The 16,355-nt window shown below is 39.5% G+C and overlaps 1 protein-coding gene across 1 annotated transcript in view; it reads left to right on the top strand.

Moving 5' to 3' along the window:
- Nucleotides 1-13,353, top strand: part of gpc3 (glypican 3) — a 177,425-nt gene extending 164,072 nt beyond the window's left edge. The window contains exon 8 of the mRNA XM_059346024.1: nucleotides 9,282-13,353. Coding sequence (XP_059202007.1) covers nucleotides 9,282-9,457 — 176 coding nt within the window. The 3' untranslated portion in view covers nucleotides 9,458-13,353. The remainder of the gene's footprint in view (nucleotides 1-9,281) is intronic.
- Nucleotides 13,354-16,355: the final 3,002 nt, after the last annotated feature.

Below are 16,355 nucleotides of genomic sequence, written 5' to 3'. Positions count from 1 at the left end.
CGACATTCCCAGCCTCTCCGAGCGCCCCTGTGGTCGGCCTGTGGGTGTGGAGGCAGACGGTCACATTCCCGCCAGCCCTTGGACAGAAGCATCCCGCACCGCTCCCTCTGTTCCTCCTCAGCTCTTAATCAGCAGCCATGTCCTCGGACACACGGCCCCGACCGACTTACAGAATGTGACTGACGAGCCAATAATCGCGGGTCAGCTCCGTATCTGTCCCCTCTACAAGATAAGACCCATCAATCAATCCAACAGCTCCTATCATGTTTTCACAGAGCCATTGTCCTGTGTGCAGCTGTGAGGGCGGCTCCTGATTGCACTCCAGCCCCGCCACTATTTCTAAATTTGCTGAGTGTAATATATAAGCGAATAGTTTGCTCTGCTGAGATGAGACGAGCGATAAAATATTTGCTTTACCTCGGAAATCATAATATCTCTAAAGCTGTCGAATCTTTAAAACCTAGATCAAATTTGACCAGCTTATGTGCACACATCGTCTGCCAATGTAGCGGCAATCTAAACCATCTCTCCCGTTTCATAAGAAGCACCTGTGTTTGGAGACTTAACATTCCACATACTTATCTGACCAAAAAAAGGTCTTTGTGCCTAGCACACATGTACTGAATAAACTGTCCTGGACCATGAAGGTACACACTGGCCACAGGGGTTATAACAATGTGTCAACCAGGTACTGAGGTGCACCTACTTCAGCTGCATTTAAGGAACGTGTTTACTGGAAATGGGAGACAGCACAAATGAAGCGTCTCCTGTGCTTTTCTGTATCATATAATCATCACCTGTAGTTGTGGCGTGCTGGAAAATGTGGCTTTCCACTCGCTGTTGCAATTTTTCTACATAGTTTGCTTGTTGTGACAACTGCAAACTGTAAACGACAAGCCTCAGGCGCTGAAAACTGCTGAAAACAAAACTCCAGACTCTCTCCCCCTCTCTCTTCCCCTCTTCCGTCTGCACAAACACACATATATATATGTGTACACATGCACACACACACTCCTGCAGCCACTGTTTGACCTGTTAGAGGGATCCAAACAAACATCCGCTCCCCCTGCAAACCACAGTCTGGATTTATCCGTCTGTTCTCCTGAGGAATGGTCGCTAAAGAAAACATAAAGTTAAAGAATGCGTCCCCCTGCCGCTGACTCGCATGTGACTGACCTACCTGCTCATTCTTAGTCCGGAGCCTTAGTGTAACCAATCAATGGGTGGACTGTTGACCTCTCCCCTGGGTCGTAACTCGAGCTCCTCAGGCCACAATAAAGCTAGCAAGGGTACGCTAGCAAGGTGGCGTCCTTTGAGGAGTGATAGTCTCAAAATGGGCGAGCAGGAGGAGGGCTCGGGCTCCGCTGAAAGCCACAAGGGCCCACATTGGTCACATTAATCACAGTTGGGATTGTGGCTCTATTTTTAGCCAGGAGTTATCCATCTATGTGCCTAATCGTCCCTGCCTGTCCGCTGTCCTGGCTCCTCTCTAAAAGGCCCTGAAAGGAAAAGAGAAAAAGAAACTTCTGTCTGTGTTTTCTCTCTCTTCTACTCTCACTCTGTCTATACTTTGTTACACAGGCACAGGTGTTCATCACTAATGATACGAGGATATTATTAGTCCCAGGCCTGTGTAGGGAATCTAAGTTTGCATAGTGTTCAGTCCCTGTTGGGTTGTTTTTAAAGCCTGCAGAACAAGGCCCCTCTGTGGTGCTGCTCATGTCCAAGTGTTTAAACTAGCAAGAGAGAGCCTTTTCCCTCTCGGTTTGAGGGATTTTTTTCACATCCTGAGACTCTCTCTTTTTTTTTTTCACTCACATTATTGCCGCTGTAAAGCACACCAACACAATGCTCTCCCACTTAGTCTCCCGCTTTTTCACAAACACACACAGGGACGGGCGCACACACCCCACTCAATCATCCGCACACAAACACACAAATGCAGACGCGCATGCCCCCCCTGCCTTCCCCTCCGCCCTCCCTCTTATCCACAGTGTATATAAAAGCTGTATCGAATTGCACCTTGAGCTTAATTGGCTCGGCAGTACAGTGCGCCGCTGTCGACAGTGACAAATCGCTCTTTCAGAGCCCCGAAGAATGTCTGCCCACTGCCATGTCAGAGGACACAGGAGGAGAAAAAAGTTAATTGTCCCCCTGGCCGCTGTTCAAATGATGTCGTAACTGCAAAGAAATTCATAAGAGATGCCGTTTTATTTATTTGCCTCCTTCCTCTGTTTGAGATGGCAGAGCAGGGGCCTGTGGGCACCAGGGACTCAGGAGGAAGGGCCCCGCTCTGTGTTTCTACTCTGGGCTGCAGCTCCCTCTGATCACACACTGCTTCAAATCAGCCACTTCCTCCCGCTGGATCACTCCCACCAGGGAGAGTTGTACACACATCAGATGAGACAGATAATTTAATTTGGAGCTGTTATTTAAGGAGCCCAGATGTGACAGTGTGCATGTGAGAGAAAGTGAGTGTACCACTGAGACTGTGTGAGGAAAAAGGTATGTTAGAAATGCAGCAGTTTGTGTGTTTGCATGTGGTTTGACAGGGGGACAGCTCATCTCATAGCTGGCGTTCCTACCCACAGAGCTGCTTTATTACTGATATCCTCCTGGCCTTCTCCTAACTCAGCCGTCTTATTTCAGTCTCCCTCACAGCTTTCTGCCAGACAAAGCAGCAGCGAATATGTCACGCACACACACACACACACACACACACACACACACACACACACACACACTCAGAGAGGAAGAGCTCTGCTCAGCGTCAGTAGGAGAACAGCTGTTGATGCAGAGCAGTAAGTATGAGCAGAGCAGCAGGTGACTGTGAAGTCACTGCAGTGTACAGAACAGATGGAGGAGGAGAAGGGAAGAAACAGGGAAATATTGAGGATTAAAGCAGGATTCAAAGAGTTGTTCACTTTTTAAAATTTGTATTTATGTAACTGAAGCTTTCTATGGCCCTCTACCGTAAGTCTACTAGAGGTGGGGGGGAAAATTGATACACACTGCAAGAAAGGTGTGTCTAAAAACAAGGTAAAAACACAAAATCTGAGGGAAATGATCTTGCTGCATGGACAGATAATTTCACTTGACAAGAATTCTTCAATTGAGATTGTTAAATCTAGAAATAAGCATGTTGAACACTTAAAAAAAGAAATTAACTCTTAAAACAAGATAAATTATCTAACACTTCTAAATCTAAAGTTTTTTATCTTGGAAAGAAACAAATAATTTGCAGTGCAGTACAGCATAGTATCGTGATATTTTGCATGGAAATATTATATCCATTCATGGACGCCGAGTATCGATATTTAGCGTTCTGACAGCCGGCGGGCCAGCAATATTTTCACTTTTAGGAATATACTACAACTGAGATACTGGTATAAGATGAAACTAGAATATCTAAGGAATCTGTAGGCACCATGTGTCAGGATATCGTGTCCGGAAGACTTTTTTAAAGTTTCATTCAAAAAAAATTGAGAGCAGTGAAGCTTAAAGTTTTTGAAAGTTTGATAAATGCTGCAGTTGTTATCATCCATACATGTTTGATATCAGTTGAGTTCAGTTTAACTGAATACTTTGGTGGTCAGTCTGTGGGTTTGACTCTCATTGTGGAGAAATAAAAAGACTGAAGTGAGATGAATAGACTGAGAATTTTCTCTGATTTGACAAATCAATTTGTGATTGAATTTCATTTTATGGACACAAAATACAGTTAAACAGTTATATCGCAATATATTGTATTTTATTTATTTATTTATTTAGTTCCTTTCATGAAGGTGGGCAACAAAATGTGTACAGAGACACACTCTACACCTTCATGATTGGAAAGGAGCAGCAAGAAGAAAACATTTCTTATATTTGTCTGCCCCCTACTTGAACAATAAAAATAAAAGAAGATGGTCTGACATCACATACAATTGATTTTCAGTAGCCTACACCAACAAAACTTTGATTATAACATGACACTTAAAACAACAAAAACAAACAAGACAAAAAATAACAAAAACCCATACAAGTACATGGTTACATCTCAAAAACAAAAGACCAAAAAAACAACTGATCATAAACAATCAGTTTAAGTTTCCAGTACATATTGACATTTTTTTCTGCATTTGTACATTTTTTTAAAATCTATTAATATCTGTACAACCTTTTAAATCCTGTAGTTGGGAATTCCATATTTTTACACCGACAACCAAAACACACATTTGTTTCAAAGTAGTCTGAGCAACTTGGTGCTTAAAATCAAATCTTCTTCTATGATTTTCATCTTCTAAAGTAAACACAAATAGCTTTTGCAGGTTTTCTGGTAAAACTGTTTCTGGCTTTGAACATAATTAGCAGTGTCCGGAGTTCTATTATCTCCTTAAGTTTCAATAACCCTGATTTAATAAATAAACTATTGGTATGTTCCCTAAAGTTGACACAATACTCACCATATCGCAAAATGCTTAAAATTGCAATAATATTGTAATAATATCGTATCGTGGGGCCTCTGCTGATTCCCACCTCTAAAATCTACTGAGGTAAATAGCCAGCCTACTGTGACATGAATAGCCTCATTGCAGCAGATTAGTTAAGTACCTGGCTTGAGGGCGTCTCTGCAGTAGTCGTGGAAGGGAGAGGTGGAAGTTAGGGACGGTAGTCTGGATGCAGTGGATGATATCACCTGATATAGAGCAGGAGCCCACAGCAGTCTAATTTTCTCTACAATATCCCCTAAAGTCATTTAACTATTTTCTCACAGTCCCAGAGAACCTCGCCGCAGTCATGTAATACTGTATGATTAACGACACCGTGAAAACAAGAGTGTTATCCACAAAAATAACTAATAGCAGCATGTGGGAGAGATTGAATTCAGTGTCTCCTGACAGTGTTGGCCCAGCCAACTGCTCTGCATACAGAAAGTTTTTGTTCCATGTATGAGGAAATTTAAGACATTTGTACGGATTATATTTCATTTGAGTACATGCTACAATGTTTCAACCCACCTCCAGTGACCTTTAATGTCCCCGACAACCTCTGTAGTCTCATTTAGCGTTAGAATAAAAATGTCCAACTATTCCTTTAAAGTGCAGCAGAGATTCGACCCTCATCAGGGCAAAAAAACGTTAGCATGTCACGTTTGGAAATCACTTTGTCTATTATTGGTCACATGATCCTGGTCTTATTTGTCCGTACACAGGACGATAAACCCCTATCTTGTGCCTACAACATAAGTTTTCTCATATGAATTGGGTTTAGGTGTTGCCCTTTCTCACATGTAGCACACAACAGGAGATTGTCCATGTCAGACACATTCTCACCTACTGGAATACTCCTTTTGGTTTAAGAGAGAGAGGTGGTGCCCAGGTAGAGGGTGCAGGAGGCAGGACTCAAGAGTTATGCTTCGGAACATTTACAACAGTCTGTAAGTCTCTTCTTGTTCCATGAATTTGTCTGACAATTAAGTAGGGCTGGGCGATATGGACCAAAAGTCATATCCCGATATATTTAGGCTGAATATTGATATATGATATATATCCCAATATTTTATTGAAAAGTGAGAGCAAATGTTCAGTCAAAGTCAAATATGATGTGTCACAAGTAGTTTTATTGAAACTGTTTATTTAAGTGAACATAAATACTGTATAACAACAGGAGTACCTTTTAAAAAAAAATAAAGCTCGATAAAGTGCACATTTTAAAAAAAAGATCTTATATATATATATATATATATATATATATATATATAAATAGCCTATGAAATAAAGTAGGCCAGTCTTTTTCAAATAAAGAAAGAATAACGAACATTACAAAAGAACTTAAATACAAACCCTAGTAAGAGCAGCATTTGTATATGAAGAAAGAAAAAAAAATAGAACTATATCGTTATATGCGATATGGTCTAATTCCATATCACATTTAAAAACATATCGATATATCTTTTATATCGATTGGTGCAAGTTCCTGAATCTCATCTGCTCTCTGACAAGACATTTTCATTGGCATTTTCATGTAAACATTATTAGCATTTTTACACTTTCCCTTGTCTCAAAGTCAGTTGGATAAGTGAAATAGGACGCCATAGGAATGAGTTCTTAAACCAGCAAGTAAGTTAGCATTTTAGCTCCCTGGGGTCTACCCTCTCAAACTCAATGAGGATTTTGAATATGTTGGTGGTTATATGTCTGAAATAAGGTCTGTGGCAAACACAAGAGATGTTCGTGTTTTATTGTACGACATAAAATAAGTTAGTAAATACCCCCACTTGTGAATTTTTAAGTTTTACGTGTCCTTAAAAAGGTGGTTGCTAACAAGTGGCTAAATGAGACTACAGTGGTTTTCAGGGACATTAAACATCATCTCGCAGGACATGAACAGGAACTCTCTCTCTAGTCCGCCTCACAGCCTCTAGTCGTGCAAACTCTTGTAGATTGTAGATTCGGTTAATAAACACTTTATTAGGCTACAGATTCGCTAGCTTGTCAAACAGCTGGTTAGCCTGTCTGAGACTGTCTGAAGCAACACGATAGTGATATTCAAGTCATTTGACTGTGGAGTAGTTCACTATAGCATAATGTTAGCTTTTTACTTCTTTCAGCATCATAAAAGTTGAAGATCATCTTGCTAAACGAAACTTGTTAGCATCAGAAACGTGTTTGTGACAGAGCTTATTTTATGCTATGATACAGAATTCAATGCAAAAATCCCATAGGAGAATTCTTAATAGACCTCACGGCGAGGCTACATCATTAGGGCCTCGGGGCAATCGCACCGAGCACTACTGTTATACTGTGGATTTCTTGTTCTTCCTCTTCCGGACGCAATTTCGTCCCGCTACTAGTCCTACAACTTGAAGAGTTGCAGGACAAATTATATATCAAAACGTGCGGTTTGATCGGGATCGGTGTGCTATTACTTTTCTCTACAGAATATGAATGAAAACTGCCCAAAATTTTGCATTGAAATGAATGGGACGGCCGACAAAAATGAGGGAAAAAGAACAATAATTGGAGATTTTTAAACGTCTACTCCACCGGCATAATTTCACCTAGAGACTCGAAATCTACGTTTCGATAGGTCATATAGTTTTTTTATCAATCCCTGTTCAATGACCATGATCATTTTTGGAGAAATTCTGAGATTATAATGGGTGTGTATTGCACGGAATGTTCGTGTCACAGTGTGTGACATCATCGCCAGAGTGTAGAGGGAGAGAAGAAATTGTCAAAAAATTAATTTGAAAACTGCGCTCCAGGCTGCAAATTTCACTCTACAGAGATAATTTATACATAGAAACGTAGGAAAATTTGTCTTCTCCCTCACAATCCTCTGGTAAAGCTGTCAGAGTTATAGTTTGGGCGTACGACACACAGATGCACCACCAACATGCACCAACAGCCTCATTGGCTCCCATATTAAAAACGCAGGAAGATTTCGTGTGAGATTTAACTGTTTTTTTAGATCGCTCTAACAAAGCTATTTTTTCATTTTTCTTAAAAAAAAACATATGTAGACGTTCAGGAAGAAGTCAGGACGCTCAAAGTGAAGTCGGATCAATGATAGGTGTTATGGTTTTGCCAAAAATGCTTTCTGTTCGAGGCCAGAAATTCCAGTCCACCTCTGGACCTCTGTTCACCTCTGGCTGCTGTCACTGTCAGGTGCCAGTTAATTCTGTTGATTGCTTTGATCTGATTGCCTTTGATCTTTGATGTGATTACAGTTACAAATACACACACACACACACACACACACACACACACACACACACAGGTAACTTTATGCGATTTTCGCTACACACACACACACACACACACACAGGTAACTTTATGCGATTTTCGCTACACACATACACACACACACACACCACACACACCACACACACACACACAGGTAACTTTATGCGATTTTCGCTACACACACACACACACGCACACACAGGTAACTTTATGCGATTTTCGCTACACACACACACACACACAGGTAACTTTATGCGATTTTCGCTACACACACACACACACACACACTAACACACACACACACACACATACATACATACACACACACACACACACACACACACACACACACACACACAGACATTTTGAGGTTAAAGGGCATAGTTTGAAATCTGGAAATCTTTCCTCAGAGGAAATTTTCTAGTTTAGTTTGCTCTCTATAAGATCAGTGGTTAACACAAGCCTAAGAGATACGACATACATGTCTTAAAAAGGGTGGTTGCTAACAAATAGCTAAATTAGACAAAAGAAGTTATTGAGGACAACAAACGTCATCGTGACAATCACATAAGTCGGAAGCTTGATGATAGTGAGGGGAGATCATTACTTCATTTGTAGCCTAATGTTAGCGTTTCTGGTGTTAGCATTTGTGCTTCAAAAATCATAAAGGCAGTGTTCATTTGTGACGATTGTCGTACCTAAAGTGTGTACTTTATATAAAAGTTTTTTTGCCACAGAGCTTATTTTCTGCAGTAATCCAGTGGAAAAATCCAACTGGCTTTTTGTCGAGGGAACCAGCGTGATGTTAACTTCTGGATTGGCTTACAGAAATATGTCATCCCTGCAGCACGGTATTCTCCGGAGAATGACCGGCTCTATTCACACACGCGCTCCGTTGCACATTATGCAGACCTGTCCTCTGGAGCTGGCAGAGTAAAGTCCATCTAAAGTCCAGTCCAAGTGATTTGGACACGTGCAGGTCCTCCAGGAGATTTCTACATAAGTTCAGGGTTGCTGTGTATGAGCTGATCCATCAAATCAATTCAAGCTGCAACATTCTGTCACCAACGTGTTAAAACCTAAGGACTTCTATCTATTTTAGGATTGTTTCCTTTTTTATAACAATTAAGTTTTATAACTAAGAGACAACATTTATCATTTGAAGTATTTCAGACTCACACAGCCTCTGGGGTTTTTATTTTTAATATTTTGTTTTCACCATCTCACTACTTAAACCCACATTTCAACACTCTCTCTGAGTAAAATATGTGTCTGTGTGATGCAGCATGTGTCTACAACAATAACATGCGACATCTGGTTCTATGTGTAGCTTGTGTTTCTCGTTCTCCCAATGTAACCTTGTTGTTACAGCTGTGTAAGACATCATGCGAGAGACGGACAACCATACCACATATGTTTTTCAGCTTTTGTGACAGTGTTTGTTCTAATTGTCTCCATGCTTTTTCCTGTCTCTCTCATATTTCTCATTCCGCGCCCTCCTCTCGCTATCTCCCATCCATCTCCCGTGTCTCCGTCTGCCTCCCTTCTCAGACCTCGCTGATAACCTGGCAATGGACGACTTCACCTTCCAGGAGCAGCTGCTGACCCCTCGCCTGGCCACGGCCGGGGTCGGGGGCGGCTCCTCACCTGCGGCTCCGCTGTGGAGGAGCTACCTGGTCCTGACGCTCCCTGCGACGCTCGCTCTGCTCCTGCTCTGTCACCACTGACCACCGCGACCTCCCGCCACCTCTCACCCCCTAGGATTCAATACAAACTCTGTGGAACAGGACAAGTTTTTTTTAAGTTCTGGTTCCTGAAAGTTCAGTGACTCGTAGAAGAAAGCATGAACAATAAATGCTACATTTCTCTTTGTCTTGTTTAATTCAAAATCACTGAATGTTCTCAACAAACATATTAAAGCACACCAGATGAACCCATGGCATCGTGTAAATAACAAACTCGTCCTCTGGTCCACTCCCACTATTGTTATGACAACTTTTGTGCCCTCTTGCCCCTCCTCCCCGCTCTCATACTGACTTCTGTATAATAACTCGTCATGACACAGCTTTGACATGGACCTGCAAGTGAGGATCTACGTGGAGAACAGACCTTTTTTTTAAAAATGTCTGCAACAAGTTATTGCCCTGCAGAAACAACTTGGAAGAAGAAGAAAACTTTTGCTGCTCTCTTCCATGGTAGTGAATGATCTCCTGCCAGGACTGGGCTTCAGCTGCAGACAGAGTGAACTCCTTATCCTCAGAGGCTGGGGTTAAACCCTTTTTTGAACATGCACTGTACCTTAACGTGCTCTGTAACTGCTTAAAGGGACAGTTCATCCCAAAAACCAAACATACATATTTTTTCTCTTTGTTCTATTCATCAGTCTAGATTGTTTTGGTGTGAGTTGCCATAGAGATGCCAGTCTTCTCTCTAATATAATTGAACTAGATTTTTTCTAATGGTTTTATAATACACTGTGTACAAATGAACTACTCTTTCAGGCCCTTAAGGCCAAAAATGTCTACCTGCAAAAAAAATGCTATAAAAACTTTACAGATTAATATTTTTTTCTACTTTTTTCTGCATAAACCTCTTAAACAACTTCCACCCTGCTCAAAATTACCAAACATTCAACATTCATACCAACATTCAAAGATTTTGAGGATTTTAATCATTTAAATGCCGGTTTGATTACATGATGTCACTGTTTTTCAAAGAAAAAAACAGACAAAAATTTTAAAAAGTTATTTTCCACATTATAAATATTGTTTGGCTGGGGCATTGGTTTTTATCACAGCCTTGGATGTGTCAAAGATTAAGAACAAACTTGATTTTGATGCATTTTTGGTAGTTTTGAGCAGGGCGGAAGTTGTTTAAGAGGTTTATGCAAAAAAAAAAAATTGTAATTTGTAATGTTTTTATTGCATTTTTTTGAAAGTGGACATTTTCAGCCTTAAGGGCCTGAAAGGGTAGTAAATTAAAGTGGGCACAGAGGGTTAAAGCCAATCGGAAACCTCCGGTGCAGAAGTGCAGAACTGCAAATAAGTTACGTTAATGAAGTTTAATCGAAGGGCATCCAAATAAACAACTTTTGGCTGAAGTTAAATTAAATCTTAAACCCTCCTGTTTTGTTCGTTTCTCAGGAACAGCAATTATGTTTGTGGGTCAATTTGACCCGGGGCATGTTTAATTATCCAAAAATGTCAGAAACCAAAAAATCCCAATATTCTTTGTTTATATTTCATAATTAACTCCATTACTAACAATTTCAATCGATATTTAGTGCAGTGGTGTTCTTTACTTCTCACACTTTATTCACTCGTTTTAAAAAAGAAATCCAGGTTAAACTTATTTTTTCTGTACATTGGAAAGACCTACATATAAAATACATTAGTCATTGATATGTGAAATGAACCATTTTAATGTTATATGTTGATTACACTTATTAAGCCAAGCAGAAGAAGTTTCATCCCCCCAAAAAAACACTTTTTACTTTTTTTTTTTTTTTTTAGATTTTTAAACTTTGAAATGGGTCGATTTGACCCGCAACATAACAGGAGGGTTAATTCTGGTTAAGTGGTTTGCCTGAAATTGACACATACAAAGTAACGGTAAACATTATGCTGATTCACAGTAACATTGGCAACCTTACTGTCTCGACAAAATCTGGTATTTAAAAATACCTTAATTATATATTCAAAACACGTTGAACCTGGTTTCGTAAAGTTTTAGGGTAATTTACCTTGAGTAATGTAGGCTTCGTCCGCGCTATTCAGAAACCCCATGAGACTTCATCCATTTTTTATACAGTCTATGCTTAAAGCGCCAAAAAATACATTGAAAAAAACTCAAAAGCAAGCCTGTTTTCAAAAATTGGGACCAGGGCTCTGTTGTAAGAAGCATGATTTGTGGTTAGTGAGGTGACTCCAGGGCTTATTCTGGGTTTTCTGTCCTACAACAGTGTTAGCAATGGACATGGTTCTTATTAACGCTGCACACGTAACCTGCTCTGTAAGCTGGAGGAAAGAGATCAACAAATGATAGAAAGAACTGGGGTAAGGGAAAAAGCATTTTTGTTTTTGGGGTGAACTGTCCCTCTAAATCTCCCTCTTTCTCTCTCTTCCTTTGTGTCCTAGTAATAGCTAAATTATTTCAGACTGATTCCCTAAATTCACTTGTTCCAACTCCCACCGTCGGTGTTTGCTTTATTTTGTAACGCTGATGATTTTGTAACAGTAACAGCCCTGTAATTTAAAAAAAAGACTTAAGGGCTATCATAAGAGCCTAGATCTCCAAATCAGCCTGATAACTGTACAGATGTGTGTTTCTCTGTGTTTGTGCCATGTTTACAAAAATGTTCATTTGAAATACTGGCATATTTCACAAGAATATGTAGTTTGTGGATTGAACTGTTGTCTGGACTGTGACGCATCGCGGCAGATTTCTAGCTTCTTCTTCTTCTTCTTCAGCACTGTGGGTAAAACGAGGAGTAATGTGAAATATAAATATGTGTATATGACTTTTGTAATGTTGTTTGCATTGAGCTCATACATTCTCAAACTCTGGCCTTTGTATTTAATTCTTTGTTCTTATGTTTTGTTTCAATCAGAAGTCAGATTTCTGTATCCTTTGTTTGGTTTGGTTTGTGTGGTGTAAAGTGGATTCCTGCTCCCTTGTTTAGACTGGAGGAGGTATGATGGATGTTTGCAAAGACACTGATTAACAGTTTAAATTGTGCACTGTCCACACACCACGGCTGACATTGGGTGAGAGAGACCATTGCACAAAGCACAGGTGTAACTGATCAACAGTCACAATGGCTCTGCTCCATGCGGTGTACCAGGGGCCTGAAGCTGGAGCACCTAAACAGCACGGAGCCTAGAAGGTGGAGTCAGTGATTCTAATCCAATACACTTTGTGTCAAAAATTCTCTGAATTCTCAGAAAAATGGTCCGACCGGTTGTGTGTAAAGCTGCAACAATTATTTGATTAATCGAACAATAATCGATTATTTAATTAATCGTCAACTATTTTGATCATCGAATAATTGGTTTGAACAGTTTTTAAAGACAATAAGTCTCTGAAATTCTCTGATTTTAAGCTTCTTCAATGTGAATATTTCTGGTTTCTTTGTTCCTTTATGACAGTAAACTGAATATCTCTTTGGTTTGTGGACAAAACAAGAGATTTGAGGACGTCATCTTGTGGTTTGGGAAACACTGATTGATATTTTTATACATTTCAACATTTTAACACCCTATTTACCCAGCCCTATTTATGTGTGTGCATGGCCCCTTTTCAACCAACCCAAACCTAGTTCTAATGCTGGTGCTGGTTCACAGTTGGTTCAACTTGTGACAGGAATAAAGTGCTTATTTAACAAACAAAAAAATGTTTTCATTATTTTGAGGGCCATTGAAACTGTTAATGATAATAATCTCTCCAGAATCCCTGACTCCAGCTTTAATGAACGTTATTAGTTACCCTGTGTCACACAGCCAGCCCATCAGAGCTGTGATCAGAGGCTCAGAAAAATGAATGCACAGTAATATGTTGATTTCTTTCAGTTAACTGTTGATGAGGAAAGTACAATGTATAATAAACTAAACCTGTTTGAACTGTTTTCGGTTGTCGGTTTCCTGTTGCTGTGTCTACACATGTAAAACATGTTTTGTAACAGTGGATTATGGGAGATAGGGTGTCCTGGCCATATCTTAAGCCAATAATGTATTTATCAGAAATGTTTTCTTACCATGTAACCACACAGTGATCTTGTAAATGTGTACTAATCTGCAGACTTGCTTTTCTTCATTCACAAATCATGATTGCAAACATTTATGGCAGATAAAAGGAAAAAAACAGCCAAGAACATCACATTTAAAGCGCAACTCCACATTAAAACCCCTGAAAATGTTTTCATAGAGATGAATGAGGTAATGTTAGCATCAATTATCAAAGATATTAAAACTAGACTAGATAAGCAACTGGAAACTGGTTGGTGTTCTCAGGACTTTCTAACCCTCCTGTTTTTTTTAAAAAATTTTAAAAGTACTTTTTTTCTGAATTAAACTTCTTCTGCTTGGCGTAATAAGTATAATGAACATATAAAATGAAAATGGTTAATTTCACATATTTGCATGTTTATATTACATAGATACTGTTATATGGTCAATCTGAACAGAAGAGGTGTTCATTTATTAACTCACTCCATAAAAGAAAAAGAACAATTGTAAAATACAATTTTCAATAACTCAATGTCATGTAAAAGGATTTTATTTTATATGTAGGTCTTTCTAATGTAGATAAAAAAAGTTTTTACATGCATTTTCTTATGAAAAACGAGTGAATTATCCTCATTGAACCATGATCTGTGAGAGGTAAAGAACATCATTGCACTAAATATTGGTTGAGATGGCTAGAAATGGAGTTCTTAATGAAATATAAGCAATGTTTATTGGGAATTTTTTTTGGTTTCTGACACTTTTGGATAATTCAACATGCCCCGGGTCAAACTGACCCACGAACATTATTGCTGTTGCTGAGAAACGAACATAACAGGAGGGTTAAAGGAAATATTTACTTCAAGCCTCTCTTACCACAATGTAAGTCCCTCAAATAACTGCACAATAAGTCCTATTTGGAGACTTCACACCTGGCTACACCCATCATTACAGGAGGGTGTGGTCAGGTGTGTTCTGTTGTACTTGTAACCCCACCCAGCCTACATGTAGCAGTCTACAACTGGACTGAAACTGCTAAATAGCAGCACAGGAAGGACTGTCAGCCTGAAGGAGCAAAGCATTCTGGGGTCCTTTTCCACTGTTTGTTTTTCTCTCTTGTGCAACAGGTCAAACAGAAAACGATGTGAGGTCGCGTCAAGGTTTTCCATTGCAGCAACACAGAGATCAATATCAGAACAAATTCAGTCGTCTAACACACTGGCCGTAAATGTCAGGTTTTAGTGTCAGTCCCTCAGAATCAAAGACCAGGATTCTTTGCACAGCTTTCAACAATCAGGGAGTGATCCATTGTACAAACAACAGATGCCAGTTTGTACACCAACAGCAGCCACAGTACACCAGAGGAACAATGGCTTCAGCTCGTTCTCGAGTGGAAAAACTCTTTGATACATTATATAATGCTATATGACAGTCAGGTCACAGTCACATTTATGAGAACTTTTCAGATCCTGTTTCACTCCCCTGTTTCTGGTCTGCTTGTTGTCAGTTTTCTCAGTTTATCTTGTTTTTCTCTCTGGGAGGTTTCAGTTCAATAACAATGTGGCAAAATTCCCCATCATTTTAGACAGATTTATATTTCTTGCAACTACAGTTCCAGTGTATTTCAGCCATATGCATGCTAGCAAAACCTCATGGAAGGTGCCATTGCTAACAAAATACACCATGTTTCAAAAGTTTGGGGTCACTTAGAAATGTCCTTGCATATTAGGGCCAAGTATGAAAAAAAAAAAATATGGACCCGGGGGAGGGGGGTAATATTTCGAGAAAAGAGTAGCAAATTTATGAGATTAAAAGTGGCAGATCTACGAGAAAAAAGTAGCAGATTATGAGGTTTAATTAAAAAAATGCCCCATCACTTTAAGTTGATCATGTTTTCATGTTAAATATTAACCTGAAAAACTAACTAAAGCTGGCAGCTAAATGTAGTGGAGTAGAAGTATAAAGCTACATCAAATAGAAATACTTAGAAAGTACAAGTACCTCAAAATTGTACTTAAGTGTAGTACTAGAGTAAATGTACTTAGTTACATTCTACCACTGCTTTAAACTGACATGTTTATTTATCAGTGAGTAAAACGTGAAGTAAAATGATAGCAACTAGTACAACAGCTGTTGGTGAGAAGTATACAATACTCGATCCTGATTGGTTGAGGCAAAACAAACAAGATAGCACCCCTCCCATCAACAAAAGGGTTGACATGAACATAATGTCAGACTGAATAATTAGGTGAAGTGTATTTACATTTTAGTTCCTACCTTCCGGCCTGAAAAGTGAAGCCAATGAAGAAGAGCCTTAAACCTGCATTCTTTCTGATGGCCAGCAGGGGGCGACTCTACTGGTTACAAACAAATTACCCTACTTTTCACTTGATTTATTATCTCAATAAAAAAAATTCTTAATGAGTTTATGGACTCATGGTCACTAGCATAATTTTCAAAATAATGGTTCCACCTAGAGCAGCGGTACCCAAACTTTTTTAGCCGTGCACCCCCTTCTACGTCCCAACCGGGTTAATGCACCCCCAAATCCCCCACACCTTCAAAAAAACAAAAAAAATGCAATAAGCTTTTTTATTGCCATATTAAAGGTGGCATGTTTAATCATGCTCAAGTGAGAACACACATATAATAAAATAATCACCATCACAACAACGCGCTCTCGCATTTGAATTAATCTTAAACACAGTTTCGATATAATGAAACAAAGTTATGCCCAAGCTTCCACTTTTAAGAGCAAAGAGGATGATGACAGATGATCAGAGGCAGAAAGCAGATAAGTCGGGGAAAATGTTTTGAGCCGCGTTGAACAAAAAATTGCAGCAAGTTTAAATGATGTTATCATAACACAGGTTAGAAAAATGGAGGAACATAACTTCTGCGCTTC

The sequence above is a fragment of the Centropristis striata genome, chromosome 12 (genome assembly GCF_030273125.1).
Source record: "Centropristis striata isolate RG_2023a ecotype Rhode Island chromosome 12, C.striata_1.0, whole genome shotgun sequence".
Lineage (NCBI taxonomy): Eukaryota > Metazoa > Chordata > Actinopteri > Perciformes > Serranidae > Centropristis > Centropristis striata.
The sequence above is the reverse complement of the archived record's forward strand: the minus strand, read 5'-3'. Positions and strand labels throughout refer to the sequence as shown.